Source organism: Dacryopinax primogenitus (genome assembly GCF_000292625.1).
Source record: "Dacryopinax primogenitus strain DJM-731 SS1 chromosome Unknown DACRYscaffold_1, whole genome shotgun sequence".
Taxonomy (NCBI): Eukaryota; Fungi; Basidiomycota; class Dacrymycetes; order Dacrymycetales; family Dacrymycetaceae; genus Dacryopinax; species Dacryopinax primogenitus.
In genome coordinates, this window is record NW_024467198.1 from 1,074,303 (window position 1) to 1,093,560 (window position 19,258).

A 19,258-nucleotide genomic window follows, 5' to 3' on the forward strand; every position below is an offset into this window, starting at 1 on the left:
CCGGCTGAACGACGCGTTCCGATCGATACGGCCCGCCTCTTTGACTGTCTGGCGTGTCAAGTCATTCGCGCAATGGTCTTTCATGCCAGCAAACTACTTTTGTGGCTATATGTTCAACACCTGTTTTCATTATTGTTGACAGCAAGACGACTCCTGATGTAAAGACGTCCTTCGCACGTTCTTGTTGACACGCGTAAAAAGAACCGCTTTCAGCAAGGACCCTTACTCAGCGGCGGTGGTTGCCGTAAATATCTCTCTGGGTTTCGCCGACAGCAGGCTGCACGCATCAGTTCAGACATATACCATAAGCAAAGACAGGAGGCATAGCGCCGCTGTATCTTTAAGCGTGATCAGTTCGATGATATGATAGATTGCAAAATATACAAAGTGAATGAAAGAAGGAAGGAGACAATCAGCCAACTAGCTCTCGTCCCCGTCCCCGTCCTCATCACCGGGTATAGGAGCAGTCTTCTGCTTTTGGACATCGGACTCTGCTGCTCATCGACATTAGAGTGGAGATAATCAAAGATGTGAAACTCACGATGTGCGCTGCCGTTCAAAGGCGCCTGGGTCCCATTAGTCAGCTCGATCTTCTTCACACCGTTCGTCAAGGAAGCAACTGGCTCTTCCACCTCCTCGCCCCGCTCCTTTGCAACTGCGTTCTGCCAGCCCTCCTCGAATAGGTCTGGGTGTTCTTCTGGGTCGGCAATCATTGCGGCAATCTTTGGCTTGTGTTGAGCATTCAAATCAGCCTTCCAGGCTGCTACTACTTTCGGCACCTCACTGTCCACAGATCAGCTATTGGGCACATGAAAGGACAACGAATCCTTACCTAGGTGCATATGTGCGTGCAAAAAGCGCTGCCTCGGGTATCCGGTCCGTCCTCACGAGCAGATCTACGCATGCATGCGCGTCCCCTAGTTGCATGTAGCAAGCAAAAGCGATGTTGTTCATTCCCTTCTCCTCAGCCGATTTGCTGAGGGCCTGCAGCCCAGTCCGATCACCAATGCTGGTGTATAACAGCAACAAGGCAGAGAAATCATCTGCTTTCTGGAAGCACTCCTTTGCGAGGCCAAATTTCCAGGCTGCCAATGCTCGATCACCGATCGTGCGCCACTTGCTGCTGGCTTCCGCTTTTGGAGATGATTGGGCAATGGACAGCGCGGTCTCCAGATCGTCGAGTTGTACAGCAAGGTCGAAACGATGATCTGGGTCCGTAGAAACCTCAAGGGCTAGCTCTTTCATATCTACAAGGTCCTGGAGTAAGAAAACAGTTACAACAAGGCAGACAGCACATATCATACCGTTAGCCTCCAGGAAGCGCGCTATTTTATTTTTCTGATCTGCAGGAATGGTTGGAAGGATCTCGGCAGCCATATCCATATCGCCCCGCAATACGGCGGTCTGATATTCAACGAGCGCCAGCGAAAGCGCGTAACTGTATATGTTGACATCCTTGTCGGCGAGATAAATCCTGTTATGGGCAGGCATGTAGCCGAGCAGGTACATGGCACTGGAAGATATGTCAGACGCAGTTGAAGGATGTCATTGACAATTACATACGTATCGAAGTGGTTGACGGTGTGTGCTTGTTCGCCAACAAGGTAATTCAAACGGTTTGCTGCCGTGGTGTAGATGAAGCAGTCTCCCACCCATTTGCCAGTTTTCACACTGGCACATGATAAGCAAAAGCCTCAGCTGAGAACGAGTATTACTTACTTCTCTGAGACTTCAGTCACAAGATCAAAAGCGTCTTCAACACCCTCGTCGCCTAGATCGGCAGTTCCAGCTTCCTGAACCTTGGCCAGATAGGCATCACGGTCAAAACGCAGGACATAGAAGCCATCGTCGGATGTGATTGCGACAAGGGAGCCTGTGCCAGACCAGTAGACACCCTTTGCCTCTACCTCGATCCTCCGAACGATCTCGCTCGTGTCCCAATCCCAGAATACGACGAAGCCAGCACCGCGTGCTGCAAGAAGTGGTCCGCCATGCAGACCATTGACTGCCCAGCCGCCAGCACCCTTCAAACCTGGGCCTGGTTTCTCCTTGAAGTTTCGATATACCTTGAGCTTCGTCTTGGTCTCTTGGACAGCGTAGTGGTTGGAGTCACTACCCCATGCAAAGGACAAACCTGAACCAAAAGATTTGTTCCGCCACGCGAGAGCGGTATAGATGATGTACTCGGCGTCGCCGCAGACGGTCACAAACCGGCCATTGGGGCTGTGTTGAATGCTCTGTGCGTACACTTCGGTATTGCCCAGTTCTCGAACTGGGATTGCCAGCCGCTGACCGTCAGCGATACCTTCCTCGGCCGTGCCGCCCAGATTCACGGTGAGAATATCAGTGTTTCGGGCGTAGATAACCTTGCCAGATGCATCCATGCTGTAACTGGGCTCATCCCGGCCCAACTATCTCTATGCGTAAGCATGTGGCAAAGCGACAGGCAGCATATATGCGCACCTTGATGACCACTGAACCGTCGTCAAAACCAAAGCCGACCTCATTCCCCTGCTTCTTGTATGCAACACACCATGCTCGCTCCAGGCCATAGCTCAGCGTGTTTTCCAGGCGATAAGTAGTTGCATGCCAGATTTTGATTGTGCCGTCTTCGGAACCGGAAACGATAATGGGGAGACTGGGATGAAAAATGGCGAAGTTGACATTGCTTGTATGCCCTTCAAGTTGCTGGATGCAGCTCTTCGACAGGTAGTCCCAGATCTTCACCAACCGGTCATCGCCAGTGGTAATGAGGTATGGCTTGTCTGCACCGTGATAGTACTCGACGAAGTTGACGCCTTTGTCGTGTGCCTCAAGGGTGAAGTTTGGTGTCGAGGAGCCAAGGGACCATATCTTCACAGTTCGATCAAGACACGCAGACGCAAACGTATTTGGATCCTTGGGGTTGACCGCCAATGACATGATGTAGTGAGTGTGGCCCTCATATGCCTTCAACGTAGGTGAGCATTTGTCGAACCAGCTACAGCAGAATGCGTACCTGGACACACTTCCAGCCCTTTTCCCAATCCCACGCCTTGATTGTCATATCATCACTACCTGTCAGCACGATGCTCGCCGTAGGATGAACAGTCAAGCAACGAATGTAGTCCGGATGGGCCTCAAAAGCTGCGACTTTCTCATGCGTGTTGTAGTTGAAAGCGCGCAGTTGGAAGTCGTCGGAACCCGCCACGAACCATTGCTTTCGTGCAATAAACCGAACACATCGAACTGGTACCTCTGCGACTTCGAAAGTTTTGATTAAGGCCTCCGTCTCGTAGTTGTAAATGTGCACCGAGCCATTGTACAGACCGGCGAGGAGCCACGGCTCCTCAGGGTGGAAATCGACCGATTTGACTCGGTCTGACCGCGCGAAAAGTTTTCTCTGAGGAAATGAGGATCAGATATTATCTTCTCGAAGTGGGTATGCTCGTACTGAAATGTCCAAGATTAATGGCATGATGGTCGAAGTACTTTTGATTGTAAGTTTGGGAAGGTCGTGATGTGCACCTAGCTACGGAACCAAAATGAGCCACGCATCTAGCCCAAGGCTGTGAAACACGTCTAACTAGGTCGACGCGTCGTTCCGCCCAGGTCGGTAGACTTCTTCCTTGCAAACAATCTAGCCAAACTGGGCTAGCAGTGTAACATTGTAGATCGTATAGCAGAACCACGGCACCGAAGGAATAGCCGTGTATACCGATACCTTGCGCTCATATAATCATTGTCGGACCCATACAATGGAGGCAGGCAAGACATTTTTGCGGTCACACCACTCATGTCGTAGCTAGGAAGTAGGACGGGGATTAATGCACAATCACAGCGTAGTTACATGTATATGATACAGTGTGCAGAATGGGCGGATGTCCAACGCGGAAACGAGGAGAAGCAGACGGGGATCATTATGAGTCGGAGCTGCAACCCCTACAACCTATTACATGCCATGAGTCAGCATCCGGACGCATTGCGGTAGAAGCCTGAGAATGCGTACCACAGTGCACACACTCTACTACTGTTCCCTTCTTCAGCTGGGCTTTCGGCACTCGGCACACGCAGGTAGAACCTTGATAGTTCATATCCTGCGCGTGTGTTAGCGTGACAGCAGATATATGCACCACACACGCACCTGACTCTGAATACACCGGATGCAGCACAACTTTTCGTATCCAGGCTTTTTCCACTTAGCAATCAGACTACAAATTCAGCAGTCAGCTAACGCGAGACTGAAATGACACCACTGATACATACTTGGCATCCGCGTAACCCTCCTTGAGAAGCCACTCGTACAGTTCCTTACTGATTATCTTACGCTGATAAAACAGTTCGTAAATGTATCGCGATCGTGTATGAGCAATGCGCATGATAGGCCATAGTGCTTCGGCCTTGCGCTGACCTTCATGTGACTCGTTCTCCGCATCTCGCATTTTCTTGGTGTATTCATCAAGAATCTGGCTGTCTATGAATACAACTAGGAGAAAAACTCAGATTTGAGCTCACATGTTCGATATCTTCGAAGCCTTCCGGGGGTTTCTTCGTTCTACTCGTACGAATTTTGGGCATGGTGGTGGTGCACGGTCAACATAGAAATGCTCCCGCACCGTTATGGACAGAACCCTATTGGGACCATCGCCGACAAGACCGACCACGACCAGAAATATCATCGGGCGGATTCCAGCGAAACCAGTAGGACCCAATGCCATTTGGGCGCCGCGCATGACGACAAAGTGGTCAGAGTGAATAAAGATCTAACTTAGCTCAAGGGATCTGTCGGTGAGTGATATAGGGGTATCAGTTTATCGCCCACTCATGAGAGCAACAGCTGTTCAGGATCAGCCTGCCCCACGCAGATATGTCTTCGTCAACAACTTCATCAACGATCACGCCTGCTCATCCCCGTCATGCCTACACTCCTACGCGAGCAGCCCGTCCTCCACCCCCACCACCGGTGGCACCTGTCCGACCTCCCACCCCACCTTCGAGCCGTATTCCCATCACGCCTTCCATTCTACGGAATATATTTGCCTCATCAAGATCACTTCACGAAGAAAGAGCGATATCAAGGATTGCTTTTTTCAGGTTAGCGTCACTCTGTGTGATTAAGATGTCCTGTTCTTATTTCCCTTGCAGATTCGCTGGTTTCATTCTGAGCTGTCTAGGTATTGCATGGCTGGGTGCGAGCAGGTGGAAACTGGGGACATTCATTAGGTTACCTGATGCAGCATGACGCCGCGATCACACTGGATTGATAGGATTTTGTGGTTATCTCTCTAATGCTGCAGTTTTGATGGCATTGGATTTTGAGAGTCAGAGTACAGGAGCAGTGACCGAAGCTGTGTTACTTTGATTTGTGGAAGATATTATTATAGCTATCCGGCGCTATCGGCTCTGACTGCACTACCATTAGCAAAAACACTGTCGCCAGAAACCCAGAGCAGACATACACTTTGTCCTCGGAGTGATCCTGTTAATTTCTCATCGCGTGTCATCATCATCTCGTCCCATTTATCAATGCCATACCGGGGAGGCTAATGGGAACCATAATCAGCACCGAGACTTCAAGTAATACCTGTGGACTCACCTTCCAGTCATTTTGTGCCTTTTTTGAGAAAAGAAGCCCGGTCCCAGTTACACCGAACATAATGGTTACGAGGCCTGTGAAATACTGAGAACGGTTCTCAGACAACGAGGATGAATGCTTACCAAACGGAATGAGCGACTCCCATGGAACCGGCATGTTGGACAATTCGAGCTAAAGGTGGCAAGTTATTGAAGGAGATCTGGATTAAGGAGAATGTGCATAACTTACGAGCTGGTTGTTTGCTGCTATCGGTGGTCGCCGTGTGGTGCTTGAGGACTAAAGGAAGCACGGGACTGCAGCCACACCCTGCTCTCAAAATCAACACGTGACACACACGCGCTATTTGCTTCCTTTCATTCCTTGAGGGTCGCGCCTGACGATCGTTCCTGATGACTTGCGTCCACGTCCTCTTCACCATGCTCGCTCTACTTTTACTTCTTGTCAACGTCTACGATACGTACAAGGCACTCAAAGCATCTTCGCGGTTGTCAGCGCGTGCTGGTGCTCATAGAAAGCGAACGATGAAGGGTTGCATGTGCACATGGGTTGTTTGGGTACGCATACCGAATAAACAACGCGACGTGACTGTTGAGACGGACCGCAGGGGTCTTGGTCCCTCCTAGAAAACTTTGGGGATCGTACATTTGGATGGGTAATACCATTTTATGGAACGGGAAAGAGCGTACTACTTGTTTTGCTCATCCTTGGACGGACAAGGGTGAGTTTGATGGAGCGAGTTACAGCAGCAGACCGCTGATGTGGACGAAAGGCCACCGAACCTATCTATTTATACCTTCTTCGGCCAGCGATCAAGTCTCAAGCTCATATGTTTGATATTGCCTTCTACATCCTCGACGCGACTCTGTCTATTCTTCTCCTTTCGCTCCTGGCGCCATCACTCTTTCTCTATGAGCACGCTCTTCGGCCACTCTTTGCGATGGTTGCTCCGCATCTACCTAGCATGACGAAATTTAGCGTGTCCAGCCTCATCTTGCGCCGAGGTAGCCAAGTGCAGGACCGACTGCGTTCACGCACGGCGGATGATATGCGGGTCGCAGTGGATGCGGCAAATTCAATCTATGAAGAACTGGAGAAGCTACAAGACAGCGTACGCCGACGCCGCCGGAACCCGGCAGATACCTATCAAGGCCAGGAGGGTGATGAGCTAGCCGAGGTTCCGCAGCTGCGTATCAGGAGAAAGAATGTCCCTTCTCATCCCCATATTCAACCAAGACATACCCTGCATACGGAACGACCTCCTGCCGTCCCACCCAAGCAGACGGGGAATGGGCCTGCTGCCAAACTATCTCTCCCGCCGTCACCTCCGCCTCCCGCTTATTCTGAACAATCGCCCCATACTCCTGAAAAGCTCCGATACAAAGTATACCCTATGTTACCCGTGGACAAAGACCTTGCCATGAGCCTGAAGCAGGGTACTACAGTGTCGACACCCCGCGAATCGATGCTCATACCGCACGACCCGATTTATACTTTTCCAACATTGGCGACTATACGACCACCAAGTGACGATGGTGGAGAGAACGGGACAACATTACATGTGGAATCGGCCAATACTCTTCGACTGGAAGATTTGGAGTCTGAGAGCAGGTACCCGTCTTTGATTTCTGGTCTGAAGGTCGCCGAGTCATCTCGAGCCGCTCTCGGCACTGTTGCGAGTATCCGGGAATCGGTGCCTGCAGTGCCTCGAAAAGGCTCCATCGATGGATCATCTGTATTTTCGCACATCGGGGAAGAGACGGATTCGATCTTCACGGAAACGGAATCTGCCGCGACAGACGACATGGAAGAGAGCAAACAAAAACGTCGACGTGTCGCCATAGAACCGCGCCAACCTCGCTCACGTGAATTGAAGCCTAGACTAGGACCACCTACCAGAATCCCAGCTGGGCGACAGTCCAGCGGCCAATCAGTAGAGACGTACAGGCGCACAGTTTCGGCTAGTGCTGCGAATGGCAAAGGAAAGGCGCGGGATTATGGGGAGGGTGTGGAGCTTGTACCGGACCGCCTGCCACATCCATCGCATAAGAGCCAGACAAACGGGGATGTGCGCCGACAGAATACCAGGAAGCGGGCCGATGTGGAAGCTGAGGATCAACCCAGGCGTGTCAAACGGGCGCAAAGCAGAGATGATCTGAAAAAACCGGCAAGCAAGAGACGTGTTGCGGAGCCGATTGACGAGGATGTTGAAGTTGAAGAAGTGGCCGATCGGCCGCTCACTCGGAGCACAACGAAGCAACGGGTCGCTGCTTACAACGCATTGTCGACAGGTAACCCAGCAGAAGGTGTTGCAACCCGGACAAGGACGGGCTTGGGTCGGCAAGGTGCGATCTCGACACGGGGTGGAAGGGGAAGGGGCCGTTCTGTGAGCGGTGTCTAAAGGTTCTTACTTAGTTTCTATTGGCATTCATACGATATCCGCCGTCTGGACACGGCACTGCATTGCATCTCTTGCTCTCTATGCCCTGATGTACCAAGAAAAATAATACTCGTCAATCTATGCTGGATCATCCTGTTTTGCTGTAGTCGCAGATGGCGGAAGCTCGCCCATTGCTTCCTGGAACGTAGCGGTGCTGTCTACGAGGGCTCTGGCGAGTCGCTTTGCGTCCTGGGACGGTTCCTGGAGAGCCGGGAAACCGATGTCTTTGATAACCCCATGGTACACCTTGTATTCCACCTTCTGCATTCATGTCAGCCAATACACAACGTGCATACATAACACCTACTTCAGTAAGGTCGGGTTGTGGTAGCTTGCCGCGCAAGGTGAAGTATGGCGTCTGGCCATATACCCAGTCCCAGGAAGAGAGCTCTTCCGCGCCCTTTTGTACCATGGCTATTTCCCGCATCTCTTCCTCAGTCACCGCAATCTTTTCACCAGGACCGAAGCGCTCTTCCCACACATCCGTCATGGCAGTGATGAATCGTTCGTGGGTGAAGCGTTCTGTTGGATCAGCCACCTCCGGAAGCATGCTCTCTACTTCTGTTCCAGCCTTGATCGCAGGCTCCTCCTCTAGTGCCTCTCCGTCCTTTTCCGGTTCCCACCCTGCAAGCTCCACCAAGTTCATCACTGGCGAAGTCTTGCTCAATATCGACTCCGTGATCATCCGCTTATCAAATTGGCTCGTGAGCGCCTCGCGCACCAGCTCCGAGTTAGTACTGAGTAACATCGTCCCATGATGGTATGCACGTTCAGCGATGATCTTGAACGCCGAACCCGAAATCTTGAACTCATCCACAAAGACGTCGAACCGGCCATTCTCCCGGGCACGGCGCTCGCCGAGCTTCTGGACCGCTTGACGTACCATTGTGGTCTGTGTCGGCCGGTGAAATGTCAATCGTGGGAGCAGCATGCAGAAGTTGGAGTTGCCTGGATCGTGGAATACTGCGCCGCCGCCGGAGCGTCGGCGCACAAGGGGCCAGCCCCGGGAGGCCAGGAGGCGGGGGGACGTTTCGAGCCAAGGATTCTGTCACCATACGTCAGGATCTTCCCAACGCTGATTTCACTATCACTCATGGATAGTGCAGGCAGATCAGTTACACACCTGATTTCTCCCGATGACAACACAATGCTCGTTCCGGTACAAGAACAGGATAGGCACCTCTACAGGAGTGTTGCGAAAGAGCCAGTCCTCGTAAGAGAGGTTGTACCAAGGTGAGAGGCTGTTGGATGTGTAGATCCGGGGAGTAGAGAGGGTGACCTTGGGCGGCTTCGGCTTCGACTTAACTGGCCTCGCCAGAAGGAGTGCGGTGGGACGCATTGATGGTGAAAGGGAGAGGTCAGTCAGGGTCTCCAGGAATTTTGGTCGTGAGAGGGTCAATGACGCGAGGCGCGTCTGAAAAATGCTTGCCACCAAAGATGTACAACGACATTAATGTAAATTATAGTCACTGTTGCCTATGCAGGCATCTTATCGGTAGAGCAGCATGACAGCATCTCGGATATACATTACACATGTGATGAAACGGTAACCTGTCCAGGGATCATACATCCATCTCGTCCTCATCCGGCTCGTAGTCATCCTCCATCTTCCGCTTCCCCTTAGCGCCCGCATTCGCCTTCGGTCCCACGCCAGAGTTGACCGCCGCTTTCGTTGACGAGGACGGGGCGGGTTCCTCATCGTCTTCGCCCCAGAACGAGAACTTGTCGTGCTGTACGGGGAGGAGCTTCCCTGTTCCGAGACTCAGTTTGTGATCCTCTCTAGAACCTCTCCAACAAGGAAGATAAGTCAGTTGCGCACCCTTGCTATCCCTCCAAGCAAGATATAATCTGTCCCACGCCATGAGTCTGAGCCCCATAGCCGTCTCCTTCTCCTCTAACACATCATACTCGTCCCCATTCCTCCTCATAACCTCAAAGTCCCCAAGCTCGGGTCGTAATGGAAATCCCGCTTCCTTCTCATCCTCGGGAGATGAGGAGAACTGGGAAAGCGCGTCAATGGCTTGGGCTTTGAGGTCCTGGATTGTTTGGGTAGGGACGAGGGTGAGAGCGAGTGTGTGTTTATGTGTCTTGACCATGAGGTGAATTTGGGGGAGCTTCTTAGGTGGCTGAGAATGGGACATATTAGGTATATGCTGTCGTTAGAAGTGAAATTGCCTACCATGGCAGTAATAAAACAATGAATGAGGATGACTCCTTCGCCTTCTTTCTAGGCACGTCAGATCGATGGACGGAAGTGCGCACGTGAAAGCGGAACCAAGGGCGGAAAGAGGGCCGATTCCGGCTCCGAAGCTCGGACAGAAGTTTACCCAAGATGAAAAGGGCCATCTAACGTCTCTCTCTCCCTTTTACCACCATCATCTCAGTACAGGGTTTATCACCACCTGTGCTCTCTCTTTCTCTTCAATCTGGCATATATCTATCCCCAACATCACTTTGCCTCTCCACCCGAACCTCCTTGATCTCTCCCAACATCCACCATGGCATCGCCTCCCTCCGACCAACCCCCCTTCTCCTCCTCCCCAACAGAATTCCACATAGACAACATGCCCGCCCCACGTCCACGGAAGCAGGGATCGGGACAGGGGAGCAACAGCGGGAGTGAAGACGTATATAATCCTCGGAGGAGCCCTACCCTCATTAGGTTCAATCCCGCCGATCCTGACTTCCAGGAGAGGCAGAGGACGATGGATGTCGATAGTGCTATGCAACTATGTACGATCCATCTCCCACTTTCACTGTGCAAATAGCTCATACTTATCGACAATGCAGCTCGGGCTAGAAGCGGCAGTGTCTCCACACCTGTCCGCCCCGTCGTTGGGTCCATGTCTCCCTCTTCGCCCCACTTGATGCGGCACATGTCCTCCTACCGCGACTCAATGGACTTTCCCCCTCTGAGCGAGACCGAAGAAGAGGCACTTCAGCGCGCCCGGGACGATTACCCGCATCTTGTTCCTGAGGAGGCGCTGGAGGATGGGGGACTCTCCCATACTCCTTCAGGTACTGCCCCAGCTTTGGTGGACACCACAGGGGCGCATGAGCCGGAGTATCAACACGAACTCGAACACACGCGCATGCTTATGTCCGATGATCCTATGGATGTGGCGGGAATGGGGCCATTGCCGATGTATCAGGCGAGCGCATACAGGAGCAACTTCGACTTCGGCCCCCTCGAAGGTTTTGCGAACGAGGAGAGGAACAGGCTTGAAGCGGCTAAGGGTACAGCTGAGCAAGGACTGCAATTCTTCAACAACAGTGGAGTTGGACCTGCGTCCGGCAGTGTCGCACCGCTGCTGGACGACGGTGCTGTTATCAGGGGAGAGATCATACCTCCACCCACTGCAACAGGGGAAACATTCGTCCAGCGGAGGCAACGCCGGCTCTCGCAAAGCACGCCCACATTCCGCAGGCAGGCGAAGCTCGCTGCCGCCCAAGCAGCGGCGGAGGCTGCTCGAACACAGGGATACGCGAACACTGAGGATCCTGGGCGGGGCCACGACCGTCCCTACCGGTTCTCTTTCTATTCCAACGCACTGCCTGCTGTGATTCACGCGCGGAGTCTGTCAGAGCTCCCTGCAGAGGGGCAATCTTTTGACGAACTCTTCAGCGGTCTGGAAGGCGAGTCATCTACCCCACCCAACGGCGGGCTTAACGTGAACGGGGCCAATGGCAACGGGGCAGGGAATGGTGCACCGAGGCGTTCTCTTTCCGGTTCTGCTCTTTCCGCCATGAGCGACGTACTCCCAGCCCAAGGTAACCGGCCGAAAGAGAGCCTCCTCGCGCGCGCGGCGGGATCGAACAATCGTTCGCGGGCCCCGTCCGTTGGCGCGAACCCTGCAGGGGCGGCAAAGGGAAACGGACCACCCGAGCTCAACATCCCTGCGCAGGATGAGCATCACACATGGTGGTTGGATGTCCTTTGCCCAACAGACGACGAAATGCACCTACTGTCCAAAGTGTTCCAGATCCATCCACTCACTACGGAGGATATCTTGATGGAGGAAACGCGTGAGAAGATCGAGTTGTTCCGCAATTATTACCTAGTGTGTTTCCGCTCATTCGACCAGGACCCATTCTCCCCCACCCACCTCGAACCCCTTAACATGTATATCATCGTCTTCCGCGAGGGCATCTTGTCCTTCCACTTCCGCGCTACCCCACACCCATCCAACGTCCGCAGGCGCATCAAGCAGCTTCGCGATTATATCAGCGTGACGAGTGACTGGATCTCATATGCCCTGATCGACGACATCACGGACGCATTTGGCCCCCTCATCCAAGGCATCGAGTACGAAGTCGACAGTATCGACGAGCTCGTACTTATCCTCAAGCAGGCGGAGCAGAGCGACATGCTTCGCCGTATCGGCACATGCCGGAAGAAAGTCATGGGCCTCCTTCGGCTCATGGGCAACAAGGCGGATGTCGTAAAAGGTCTTGCGAAGCGTTGCAATGAGCAGTGGAGCATTGCCCCGAAATCTGATATCGTGGGTCTTTAATTCCCAAGTAGTCGAATCGAGCGCTAAAATATTGACCAGGGCCTGTATCTTTCCGATATTCAGGACCACTTGATCACCATGACTCAGAATTTGAACCATTATGAGAAGATTCTCTCGCGTTCCCACTCGAACTACCTGGCACAAATCTCGATCGACATGACCGACGCGAACAACCAGATCAACGACGTGCTCTCTAAGCTCACTGCGCTCGGTACTGTACTTATCCCCATGAATTTGATCACAGGTGCGTGTACTTGTCGTGCTTTCTATTCTGGCTCATCCCGATCCAGGTCTGTGGGGAATGAACGTCCACGTTCCTGGCCAGAACGTCGATGGATATGCTTGGTTCCTCGGGATTGTTGGATCGTTGATCGCTTTCGCTATCGTCGGTGCCTTCCTAACCTATAAATTGATGGTTTCTCGTTAGATCTGATATTTGACTGGGTCGCTTTCTTGTCCTCTCTTGTTCAATTAAGTAATAGACTTCAATCATCAATTCCATTCGTGAGGCCTTGGTAAGATTACATATGCGGGATAACTGTACAACAGAAGTGAAGACAAAGGGTGCACTCTGGGCAGCTATGAGAGAGGTCAAGGCCACCGAAAAGAAGAACCAACAGGAAGATGAAAAGTATCAATGAGTGTCCAATTTTATCGAGCGGAAGCGCTCGGTGGCTCCGGCCGAGGTAGACCCGAATGACGCATATATTCTGGGGGAGTTCGGCCTGATGGCCGCATATCTGCAGGCTTTCCCTGAATCATGGTTGTTAGCTTTAGAAGCAGGAACGTGCATGGAACAATGCTTACCTGAATCCAAGGACCACCAGCACGGTCACCACCATCCTTCTGCCTCCCGAGCGGCAGTGTTGGAAGACTGATGGGCATAGAGCGCATAAAAGGCATCCCCTGGGCATGGTCTTGCCATGGATCGTCAGTGCCGGTTGCACCTATAGAGGAAAACACGTACGAGGAACATCAGGCAGGTCCATGCGCCTTTTCTTGGTGGGACGATCCATCACGGGGTCGATGTACGGAGCTGGGCCATGGTAAGGCATAGGCAACATTGGCATGGGATAATGCATGTGAGGTGGCATTTGGGATGCGGCTCCTTCGAGAGGTTTGCCCTCTACTAGGCGGGTGCATTGGAGGTGGTAGTGTCCATTGGCATCTCCTAAATTGGGATCTTTGTCCAGGAGAATTGGACCCTTCCCTTGCTTTATTGTTTCTTTATAGTCCAAATAGACAGGAGATGCAAGTTGTCCTTGATAGATCCGATCAGCAAATGAATGATGACATAAACAGCGAGCTCTTACCCATGATGACAGACACCACTGTGTTATGATAATCTTTCCCAGCCCGCACACAGCAAAGTAAGCAGCGCCAGTTGTCGGGCGTCTCTGCACCCATGCCCACATGTTCTCTATGATACACTTTATCACACCGAGGACATGTGATCGTAGGGTGGTTCAGATCTTCGTGAGCGCAGAGACAGAAGATATCATCTTCCCGGAAAAAGAACTCCGGGTCCCGGCGTCTCGGCCTTCTGGCAGGCTGGGGACTCCGAAGAAGATCCTTGTGTTCCTCGACCAGCCGTCGGTATAACACGGACAAACGCTGTTGTGGGGGAAGTTCATCACTGTCGGGTGCAACCCAATCCACATAGAGGAAGTATATGGCACGCATATAGCAGCGAATGCGATAGATATCCTCGTAGTTATGCTGACCCTGAAGGAAGAGATCCACTTCGTCCAGGAAATTCTGAAGATTCACAATGATTTTCTTCATGTCTTCATAATCGCGCCAGAATTTGCGTGTCAGAGTGGGTGCTCTGTTCGTAATGTGCACCAATTCGTAAAAGGGTGTTGGTTTACGCAGCTGTTCGCGTAAATGGTTCAAATACTCTGGGGTCCAGTTACCGGGATCACAAAATGGACACGATGTCATCTTGCATTCAACATGAATCTTTGCCTGGCAGTTGTGGCACTTCATGGTCGGTAACATCATGGGACCTTTAGGGCTTGAGCGTTCTAAACAAATGCAGCTGCATTCGCGAGGAATGCTGCGTTTGTAGTACCGCAACATCTCCAAAATCTCGTTCCGCATGTTACGGGGCCTTTGTTGACCTGTCCTCAGCCAGGCTGGGTTTTCTTCTAGCCAAGATTCATGCTCATCCAGTTCGGCCGTCATACGCTCCACCCAGGGTAGCCTCATATGATTGCAGAGATGCTCTTCTGCATAATCACATGTTCTTCGGAGTTGGTCCATACTGCGCAAGGGTTTGACAGAGTCAAAGCCAACATGCGGTTCGGTTAACAGCAGTTCAAAGCTTGCTTCAAGATCAAGTGCTTGGTCCACGATGGCTCGCAGCAGGTCAAGATGAGTGCTTGAAATGCCCTCCGCTTTTAATAAAAACTTGCGCATGTCACCCACTGTAGGGAGAGAGTCGTGGTTCATAGGGATGTGAGTCAAAACAATTCTCGCTTGATCCTCGAGGATTGCCGTTTTGTTTCGCAGATTCTCCATCTTTGTAAGGAGAGCGCTATCAATGGGTATCCACGCTGGTCGCGCCAAAGCACTTTCGAGTTCGGCCAAAGATATCACGGGCGCTTCGACACACTGTAATGCTCGTGCTTTCCAAACTTCACCAGCAGCCTTCTGTGACTGAAGCTCTCGTAAGATGGGGTGCGTTTGTGGGATATCGCATGCGGAAGCCCGATTGACGTAGTTCGTGATGTCTTCCAGAGACAGGACGCGAGAGTCAAACGTCGCCACTTCGCTCATAAAATTCACGCGCTTCACCCTCTTGTCCAGGAGGCCATATTCCTTCAATCGCACGTTGAGGGATGAGCCCTGCGCAAGCAGCGCTTCGCATTCCACCAGATTCTCGTCTTCAGAAGTGTGTAATAACACGGCTTGCGCATTGGCGGCGAAGTTCATCGCTTGCTCACGTACATCCACGAGAACAGGGAAATCGTCGCTTTGCACACCCAAAGTGTCGTACTCCCTGATGAGTCTCTCGATTTCCTCCACACCCTTGAGCGTCTCGTTGTCCGGTGGAGGCGTACCAGCGCCCTTCTCCTCTAATGCACTGCGCCGGGTCGTCCGAAGCTTTTGTTTGCGAGCATGGAACCTGCGAGTCGTAAAGGCACTTGCCTCTTCCACCCAACGATTCGCGCGCTCCACGCATCTCTTGAGTGTGATTAACTCGGGAAGTTCGCTGGAAAAACGCTCTCCTTCCGTAACAAGTGTGCGAAGGCTCTTGAGAGGTGGACGTGATGATGCCGCGAGGGTCTTGTGGAATTTTTGTCGCCAGGCAGTTGGAGCTGCCGCCCTTTCACAAATCTTGTTCAGAAGAGTCGTGAGCTCATCGTCCGCAAATCGCATGCGTAGGCTCTTCTTGCCGGGTTCACATGAACATAATTTGTTGGCATGGTCAAGACAAGCCACGTTAGAGGTGCAGGAACAGATGACTTGGGCTAAGAAGCAGAATGCGTGGCAGTGATGACATTGGTATTCTTCTTCCGGACGATCATTGTCGTCCACGACTTGGTCGATTTCAGGGTATTCCACTCGGAGCTTTTGACGTAGTCCCATCTCGCGGAGATACATCTCCTTGACTGGGATTTCCAACCTAGTTGACGGACAAGAATCAGACATCGCTCATGATAGTCAAATAAAGCATTACCATATTGAAGACTTGACATTCATGAAATATTGGGTGATCGTTATAAGCAGCTCGTCATGAGAAAAGACCGGAGGTTTAAGGTAGTTCCGATACCGGTGCACAGCCGCCAGATCACGAGGCAACCAATCAGGAAGAGCAAAGTTAACGGCTTCGTTCAGGTTGAACTGTGTGAGAGTATCCTCCGTCAGCCCGAGCCTCGAATTCTATGCATTTAGCGTTGCTTACTCCATGATTGAATCCCGAATGATAGGCTTGCGGGAATGTGATAACAAACTCCCCAGCACGTTGCAAACATTGAGAAACACGAACGCCGGACTTCTTCAGACGCTCAGGGCTGATCATAGTCACCAAATGGAAAAGTAGATCAGGCTGCGTCTCGAAAAGGTCGGGGGCAGCGTTGCGAATGGCGTTCTCAAATTTGTCCGCATGGTCACTGGGAATGCCATACCAAGTTTTCGTTTCACCCCAATGCACTGCATCTTGTTAAGGACGATGAAGCTTTACATCAAGATGAGAACGCTTACTGAAATTGATACTGTAGGTATAATGATCCTGATAGATGTCAACTCGTAGGCATTAAACGATTGATATTGAACAAACCTCATTGTGCCAGCAGAACGTAGAAAAGAGCATACCAACGTAAGTCCAAGGGACTGTCATGCCAGAGATATCGGACTTGATGTAGCGGAGGAGCGAATCGGGCAAGATGGGTAGGTTATTCAGATTCCATCCATCACGGGAGTATGGGTTTAGTGGATGAGTCTCAACCGTGGGGGAGGCACTGAGCTATGTGAGCAGCCTACTGAGTTGCAAGCGAAAAATCATACCTTCCGTGAATAGTTGAGTGAACATCTGCTCCATATTCAACCTCTACCGTCTCCGTACGAGATTCGACCAGCCTCCAGAATTCCCGCTCTACAGCACGTTCCGTAACCTTTTGCAGGCCATCTCCTATGACCCTAGCCCCTTCATTCATCTGTTCCTGATCTGCGGCTGACGGGGGATGAGCATCGAACCATTTCTTGCTGAACTCTACATCTCGCATGTGAAAACTCTCCAGACTATGCTCCTGACCCTCGTCAAAGCCATAGTCTCCACCGGTACCGAAGAGGCAAGCATGGCAAAACCACTGAGACTTGGGAATATATGTAAGAGGCGGGTCCAGACAGTACATATGAAACGCTGCTAGCCCATGAGATTGTGCACTCCGTAGGGGCGGGGAAGACGCACCGGCATCGCATCCATCACAGAGAAGCATGTTGGTGTTATCATTGTCTATCCTGCAGATTTCACAAGCCTGCCGAGGTGTCAGACTAATGACTGGTAAGCCGCATACATACATACATCACCAGGTTGGAGTGGCTCAAGGCGAATATCAGGGCTTTGAGCCCTTTCCTCTCGTTGACTTTGAGCAAAGGGCGGCATGAGATCTAATCCCAATTAATATCAACGGGATGACCTCGACGGACGTAATTACCGGTCATCCCTATGTCTTCTCCCCCACCGTCCAGCACCTTGTTTTCCTTCCTGGAATTACGGGACGGATCTTCTTCAAATTCGAAGCCCTCGGGTGGCTCAGACAAAGGACTGGAAAATCCAGGCTGAGGGACCGGCGTTGCCAAACCGCTGGATGCCGATCGGGTGGGCCGAAGTGGCGTTCTCGAGACAGACATACGGGGAAGGCGGGCCTTTCGTCCCACTAAACTCGACGGTGTGTCGAAATGTGCCCCTCCCTTCTTTCTCGGAGTCAAGGGAGACTGGGCAGGAGAATTACGTACATGTTCTTCGAACTTATCGTAGGGCAAGATGATACGCTGATAAGCCTGCTTGAGCTGTGTCGACAAGACGCCTCCCTGGCCATACCCAAGCTTTCTCGCTACTTCGGCCCATGCGCGATCCTTGATCACCTGCCGTCGAAATTGATCAACGTGTTGGATTAGAAACTTGGGTATAAACTTACACCTTCATAGCCTCCCCTCGAATGAACTTCCTTGCGAAACTCAAAAAGATCCAAGGGCCGATGCGAGATCGTCGGCACAGTAACACGGTCATCCCCTTGCTGCTTGTGAAATTGATTGAGCTTGATCATAAAATTAATCCGATCTCGTGCAGTCGCCTCAACAGAATTGAGTCGTTGAAGACGAGTCATGAAACGGAAGCTCTGAAGGACATTGTTAGTTAATCCATTGATAAACATAGATTAAAAAAATCCTTGCCTCAGTATCAGTTACAAAAGGCATCTGCCACGCTTCAGGAGGGATGATCTTGCATATACCATACTGCTTTCCGATCGGTGCGATCGAACCGATGTATCGCATAGGCTCTCGAAATTCGGCTTCCGTAGGTTTGAAGGTGGGGCATTCCTCGAGCCCAAATATGCCCCCATCCCCTCTGGACTTTGGTTTGGGGTCGTTGGCTTGCTTGATATTCGTCATGTTGAGTTTCGGGGCCTGGATCGACTCCGGTCTCTTCGAAAATGCCACGCTGGGTGCATTTACGGAGACCATACCTCTCGCGGGCGCTTGGACAGAGGGAATTTCCGGAGACTCCGATCTTGCATTGATTGCCATGAGAGCATCCAACTTGGCCTTGCGAGAGGGACGGCCACGAGTTGGAAGCGGAGGGGGATCTCGCGATATTTGAGTGGCAGAAGGTGGGTCCGGATGCTGTTTACGAGGGAATGCACCGTAATGTTCCACGTCGATCTCCAAACTTGAAACGAGAGCTGGCTTTACTGGTAAAGCAGAGATAGTAAGCAACACCGATGGGGGTTCCGGGGTTGACGGTGGGCCATCAGCGGGTGGGGGGGTAGGGACGGCGCTCATGACAATTGTGCTTTGAATGGGAGAGGAAGGAGAGCGCGCGAGCCGTGGAAGCTAAGACGACGGCCCAAATTTAGTCCCGATCAGCGGCTTTGTCCGTTTCAACAGAAGCTCAACGAACTCGGTTATCGAATAATCCAAACTTAATCTGAATAATTCCGTTATATACCGTCGAGCGCTAGCTATCAGTTTGTATGTTTACACAATTATTCAACAATGCGTGCA

The 19,258-nt window shown here is 51.8% G+C and overlaps 10 protein-coding genes across 10 annotated transcripts; 3 read left to right on the forward strand and 7 right to left on the reverse strand.

Moving 5' to 3' along the window:
• Positions 1–420: 420 nt before the first annotated feature.
• On the reverse strand, positions 421–3,471 carry DACRYDRAFT_92367 (coatomer beta' subunit; the record flags this gene model as incomplete). Its single annotated transcript, XM_040777065.1, has 9 exons — positions 3,434–3,471; positions 2,999–3,382; positions 2,464–2,949; positions 1,720–2,411; positions 1,564–1,671; positions 1,305–1,513; positions 833–1,247; positions 542–783; positions 421–494 (listed from the first exon to the last, which is right to left on the reverse strand). Exons 1-9 carry the CDS (start codon positions 3,455–3,457, stop codon positions 421–423), a joined length of 2,634 nt encoding a protein of 877 aa, XP_040633204.1. The 5' UTR covers positions 3,458–3,471.
• A 316-nt stretch (positions 3,472–3,787) lies between these two features.
• Positions 3,788–4,560, reverse strand: DACRYDRAFT_19524 (G10 protein; the record flags this gene model as incomplete). Its single annotated transcript, XM_040771551.1, has 5 exons — positions 3,788–3,928; positions 3,989–4,076; positions 4,124–4,190; positions 4,246–4,445; positions 4,495–4,560. The coding sequence occupies 5 exons, from the start codon at positions 4,555–4,557 to the stop codon at positions 3,900–3,902; spliced, it is 447 nt and encodes a 148-aa protein (XP_040633205.1). The 3' UTR covers positions 3,788–3,899.
• Positions 4,561–5,272: 712 nt separating this feature from the next.
• DACRYDRAFT_73716 (small secreted protein) lies at positions 5,273–5,829 on the reverse strand. Its single transcript, XM_040776020.1, has 5 exons — positions 5,804–5,829; positions 5,698–5,746; positions 5,576–5,649; positions 5,439–5,522; positions 5,273–5,386 (listed from the first exon to the last, which is right to left on the reverse strand). Exons 2-5 carry the CDS (start codon positions 5,729–5,731, stop codon positions 5,333–5,335), a joined length of 246 nt encoding a protein of 81 aa, XP_040633206.1. The 5' UTR covers positions 5,732–5,746; positions 5,804–5,829; the 3' UTR covers positions 5,273–5,332.
• Positions 5,830–5,991: 162 nt separating this feature from the next.
• DACRYDRAFT_36621 (uncharacterized protein) lies at positions 5,992–6,389 on the forward strand (the record flags this gene model as incomplete). The annotated part of the gene is made up of 3 exons (XM_040774413.1): positions 5,992–6,129; positions 6,180–6,293; positions 6,345–6,389. Coding segments are annotated over 3 exons (297 nt in total), but the record flags the coding sequence as incomplete, so codon positions are not given.
• Positions 6,390–6,956: 567 nt separating this feature from the next.
• On the reverse strand, positions 6,957–7,376 carry DACRYDRAFT_19525 (uncharacterized protein). The gene is made up of 2 exons (XM_040771552.1): positions 7,067–7,376; positions 6,957–7,040 (listed from the first exon to the last, which is right to left on the reverse strand). Exons 1-2 carry the CDS (start codon positions 7,319–7,321, stop codon positions 6,969–6,971), a joined length of 327 nt encoding a protein of 108 aa, XP_040633208.1. The 5' UTR covers positions 7,322–7,376; the 3' UTR covers positions 6,957–6,968.
• A 419-nt stretch (positions 7,377–7,795) lies between these two features.
• On the reverse strand, positions 7,796–9,351 carry DACRYDRAFT_73717 (uncharacterized protein; the record flags this gene model as incomplete). The annotated part of the gene is made up of 3 exons (XM_040776021.1): positions 7,796–8,273; positions 8,320–9,057; positions 9,136–9,351. 3 exons carry the CDS (start codon positions 9,349–9,351, stop codon positions 8,091–8,093), a joined length of 1,137 nt encoding a protein of 378 aa, XP_040633209.1. The 3' UTR covers positions 7,796–8,090.
• Positions 9,352–9,574: 223 nt separating this feature from the next.
• DACRYDRAFT_103263 (uncharacterized protein) lies at positions 9,575–10,153 on the reverse strand (the record flags this gene model as incomplete). Its single annotated transcript, XM_040767733.1, has 2 exons — positions 9,575–9,762; positions 9,832–10,153. The coding sequence occupies 2 exons, from the start codon at positions 10,151–10,153 to the stop codon at positions 9,575–9,577; spliced, it is 510 nt and encodes a 169-aa protein (XP_040633210.1).
• A 364-nt stretch (positions 10,154–10,517) lies between these two features.
• Positions 10,518–11,683, forward strand: DACRYDRAFT_60993 (uncharacterized protein; the record flags this gene model as incomplete). The annotated part of the gene is made up of 2 exons (XM_040775657.1): positions 10,518–10,745; positions 10,803–11,683. Coding segments are annotated over exons 1-2 (1,050 nt in total), but the record flags the coding sequence as incomplete, so codon positions are not given.
• A 342-nt stretch (positions 11,684–12,025) lies between these two features.
• On the forward strand, positions 12,026–12,953 carry DACRYDRAFT_44342 (uncharacterized protein; the record flags this gene model as incomplete). Its single annotated transcript, XM_040774567.1, has 3 exons — positions 12,026–12,514; positions 12,566–12,770; positions 12,817–12,953. 3 exons carry the CDS (start codon positions 12,026–12,028, stop codon positions 12,951–12,953), a joined length of 831 nt encoding a protein of 276 aa, XP_040633212.1.
• A 106-nt stretch (positions 12,954–13,059) lies between these two features.
• Positions 13,060–19,036, reverse strand: DACRYDRAFT_60996 (uncharacterized protein; the record flags this gene model as incomplete). The annotated part of the gene is made up of 14 exons (XM_040775658.1): positions 13,060–13,279; positions 13,334–13,443; positions 13,494–13,787; positions 13,840–16,157; positions 16,212–16,375; positions 16,437–16,684; positions 16,736–16,763; positions 16,812–16,992; positions 17,039–17,393; positions 17,442–17,508; positions 17,556–17,641; positions 17,689–18,118; positions 18,172–18,372; positions 18,428–19,036. The coding sequence occupies 14 exons, from the start codon at positions 19,034–19,036 to the stop codon at positions 13,178–13,180; spliced, it is 5,193 nt and encodes a 1,730-aa protein (XP_040633213.1). The 3' UTR covers positions 13,060–13,177.
• Positions 19,037–19,258: the final 222 nt, after the last annotated feature.

Bases quoted from the DNA above. Each gene is read 5' to 3' on its own strand.
- DACRYDRAFT_19525 (XM_040771552.1), bottom strand. From the start codon at position 7,321: ATGTGCGAAAATACAGATGATCCATCGATGGAGCCTTTTCGAGGCACT. The intron at 7,041-7,066 runs GTATAAATCGGG...GTGCGGTATGAG, and splicing joins TAGTCGCCAATGTTGGAAAA to CATCGATTCGCGGGGTGTCG.
- DACRYDRAFT_73716 (XM_040776020.1), bottom strand. From the start codon at position 5,731: ATGCCGGTTCCATGGGAGTCGCTCATTCCGTTTG. The intron at 5,650-5,697 runs GTAAGCATTCAT...AGTATTTCACAG, and splicing joins GGAGTCGCTCATTCCGTTTG to GCCTCGTAACCATTATGTTC. The intron at 5,387-5,438 runs GTATGTCTGCTC...ATGGTAGTGCAG, and splicing joins GATCACTCCGAGGACAAAGT to TCAGAGCCGATAGCGCCGGA.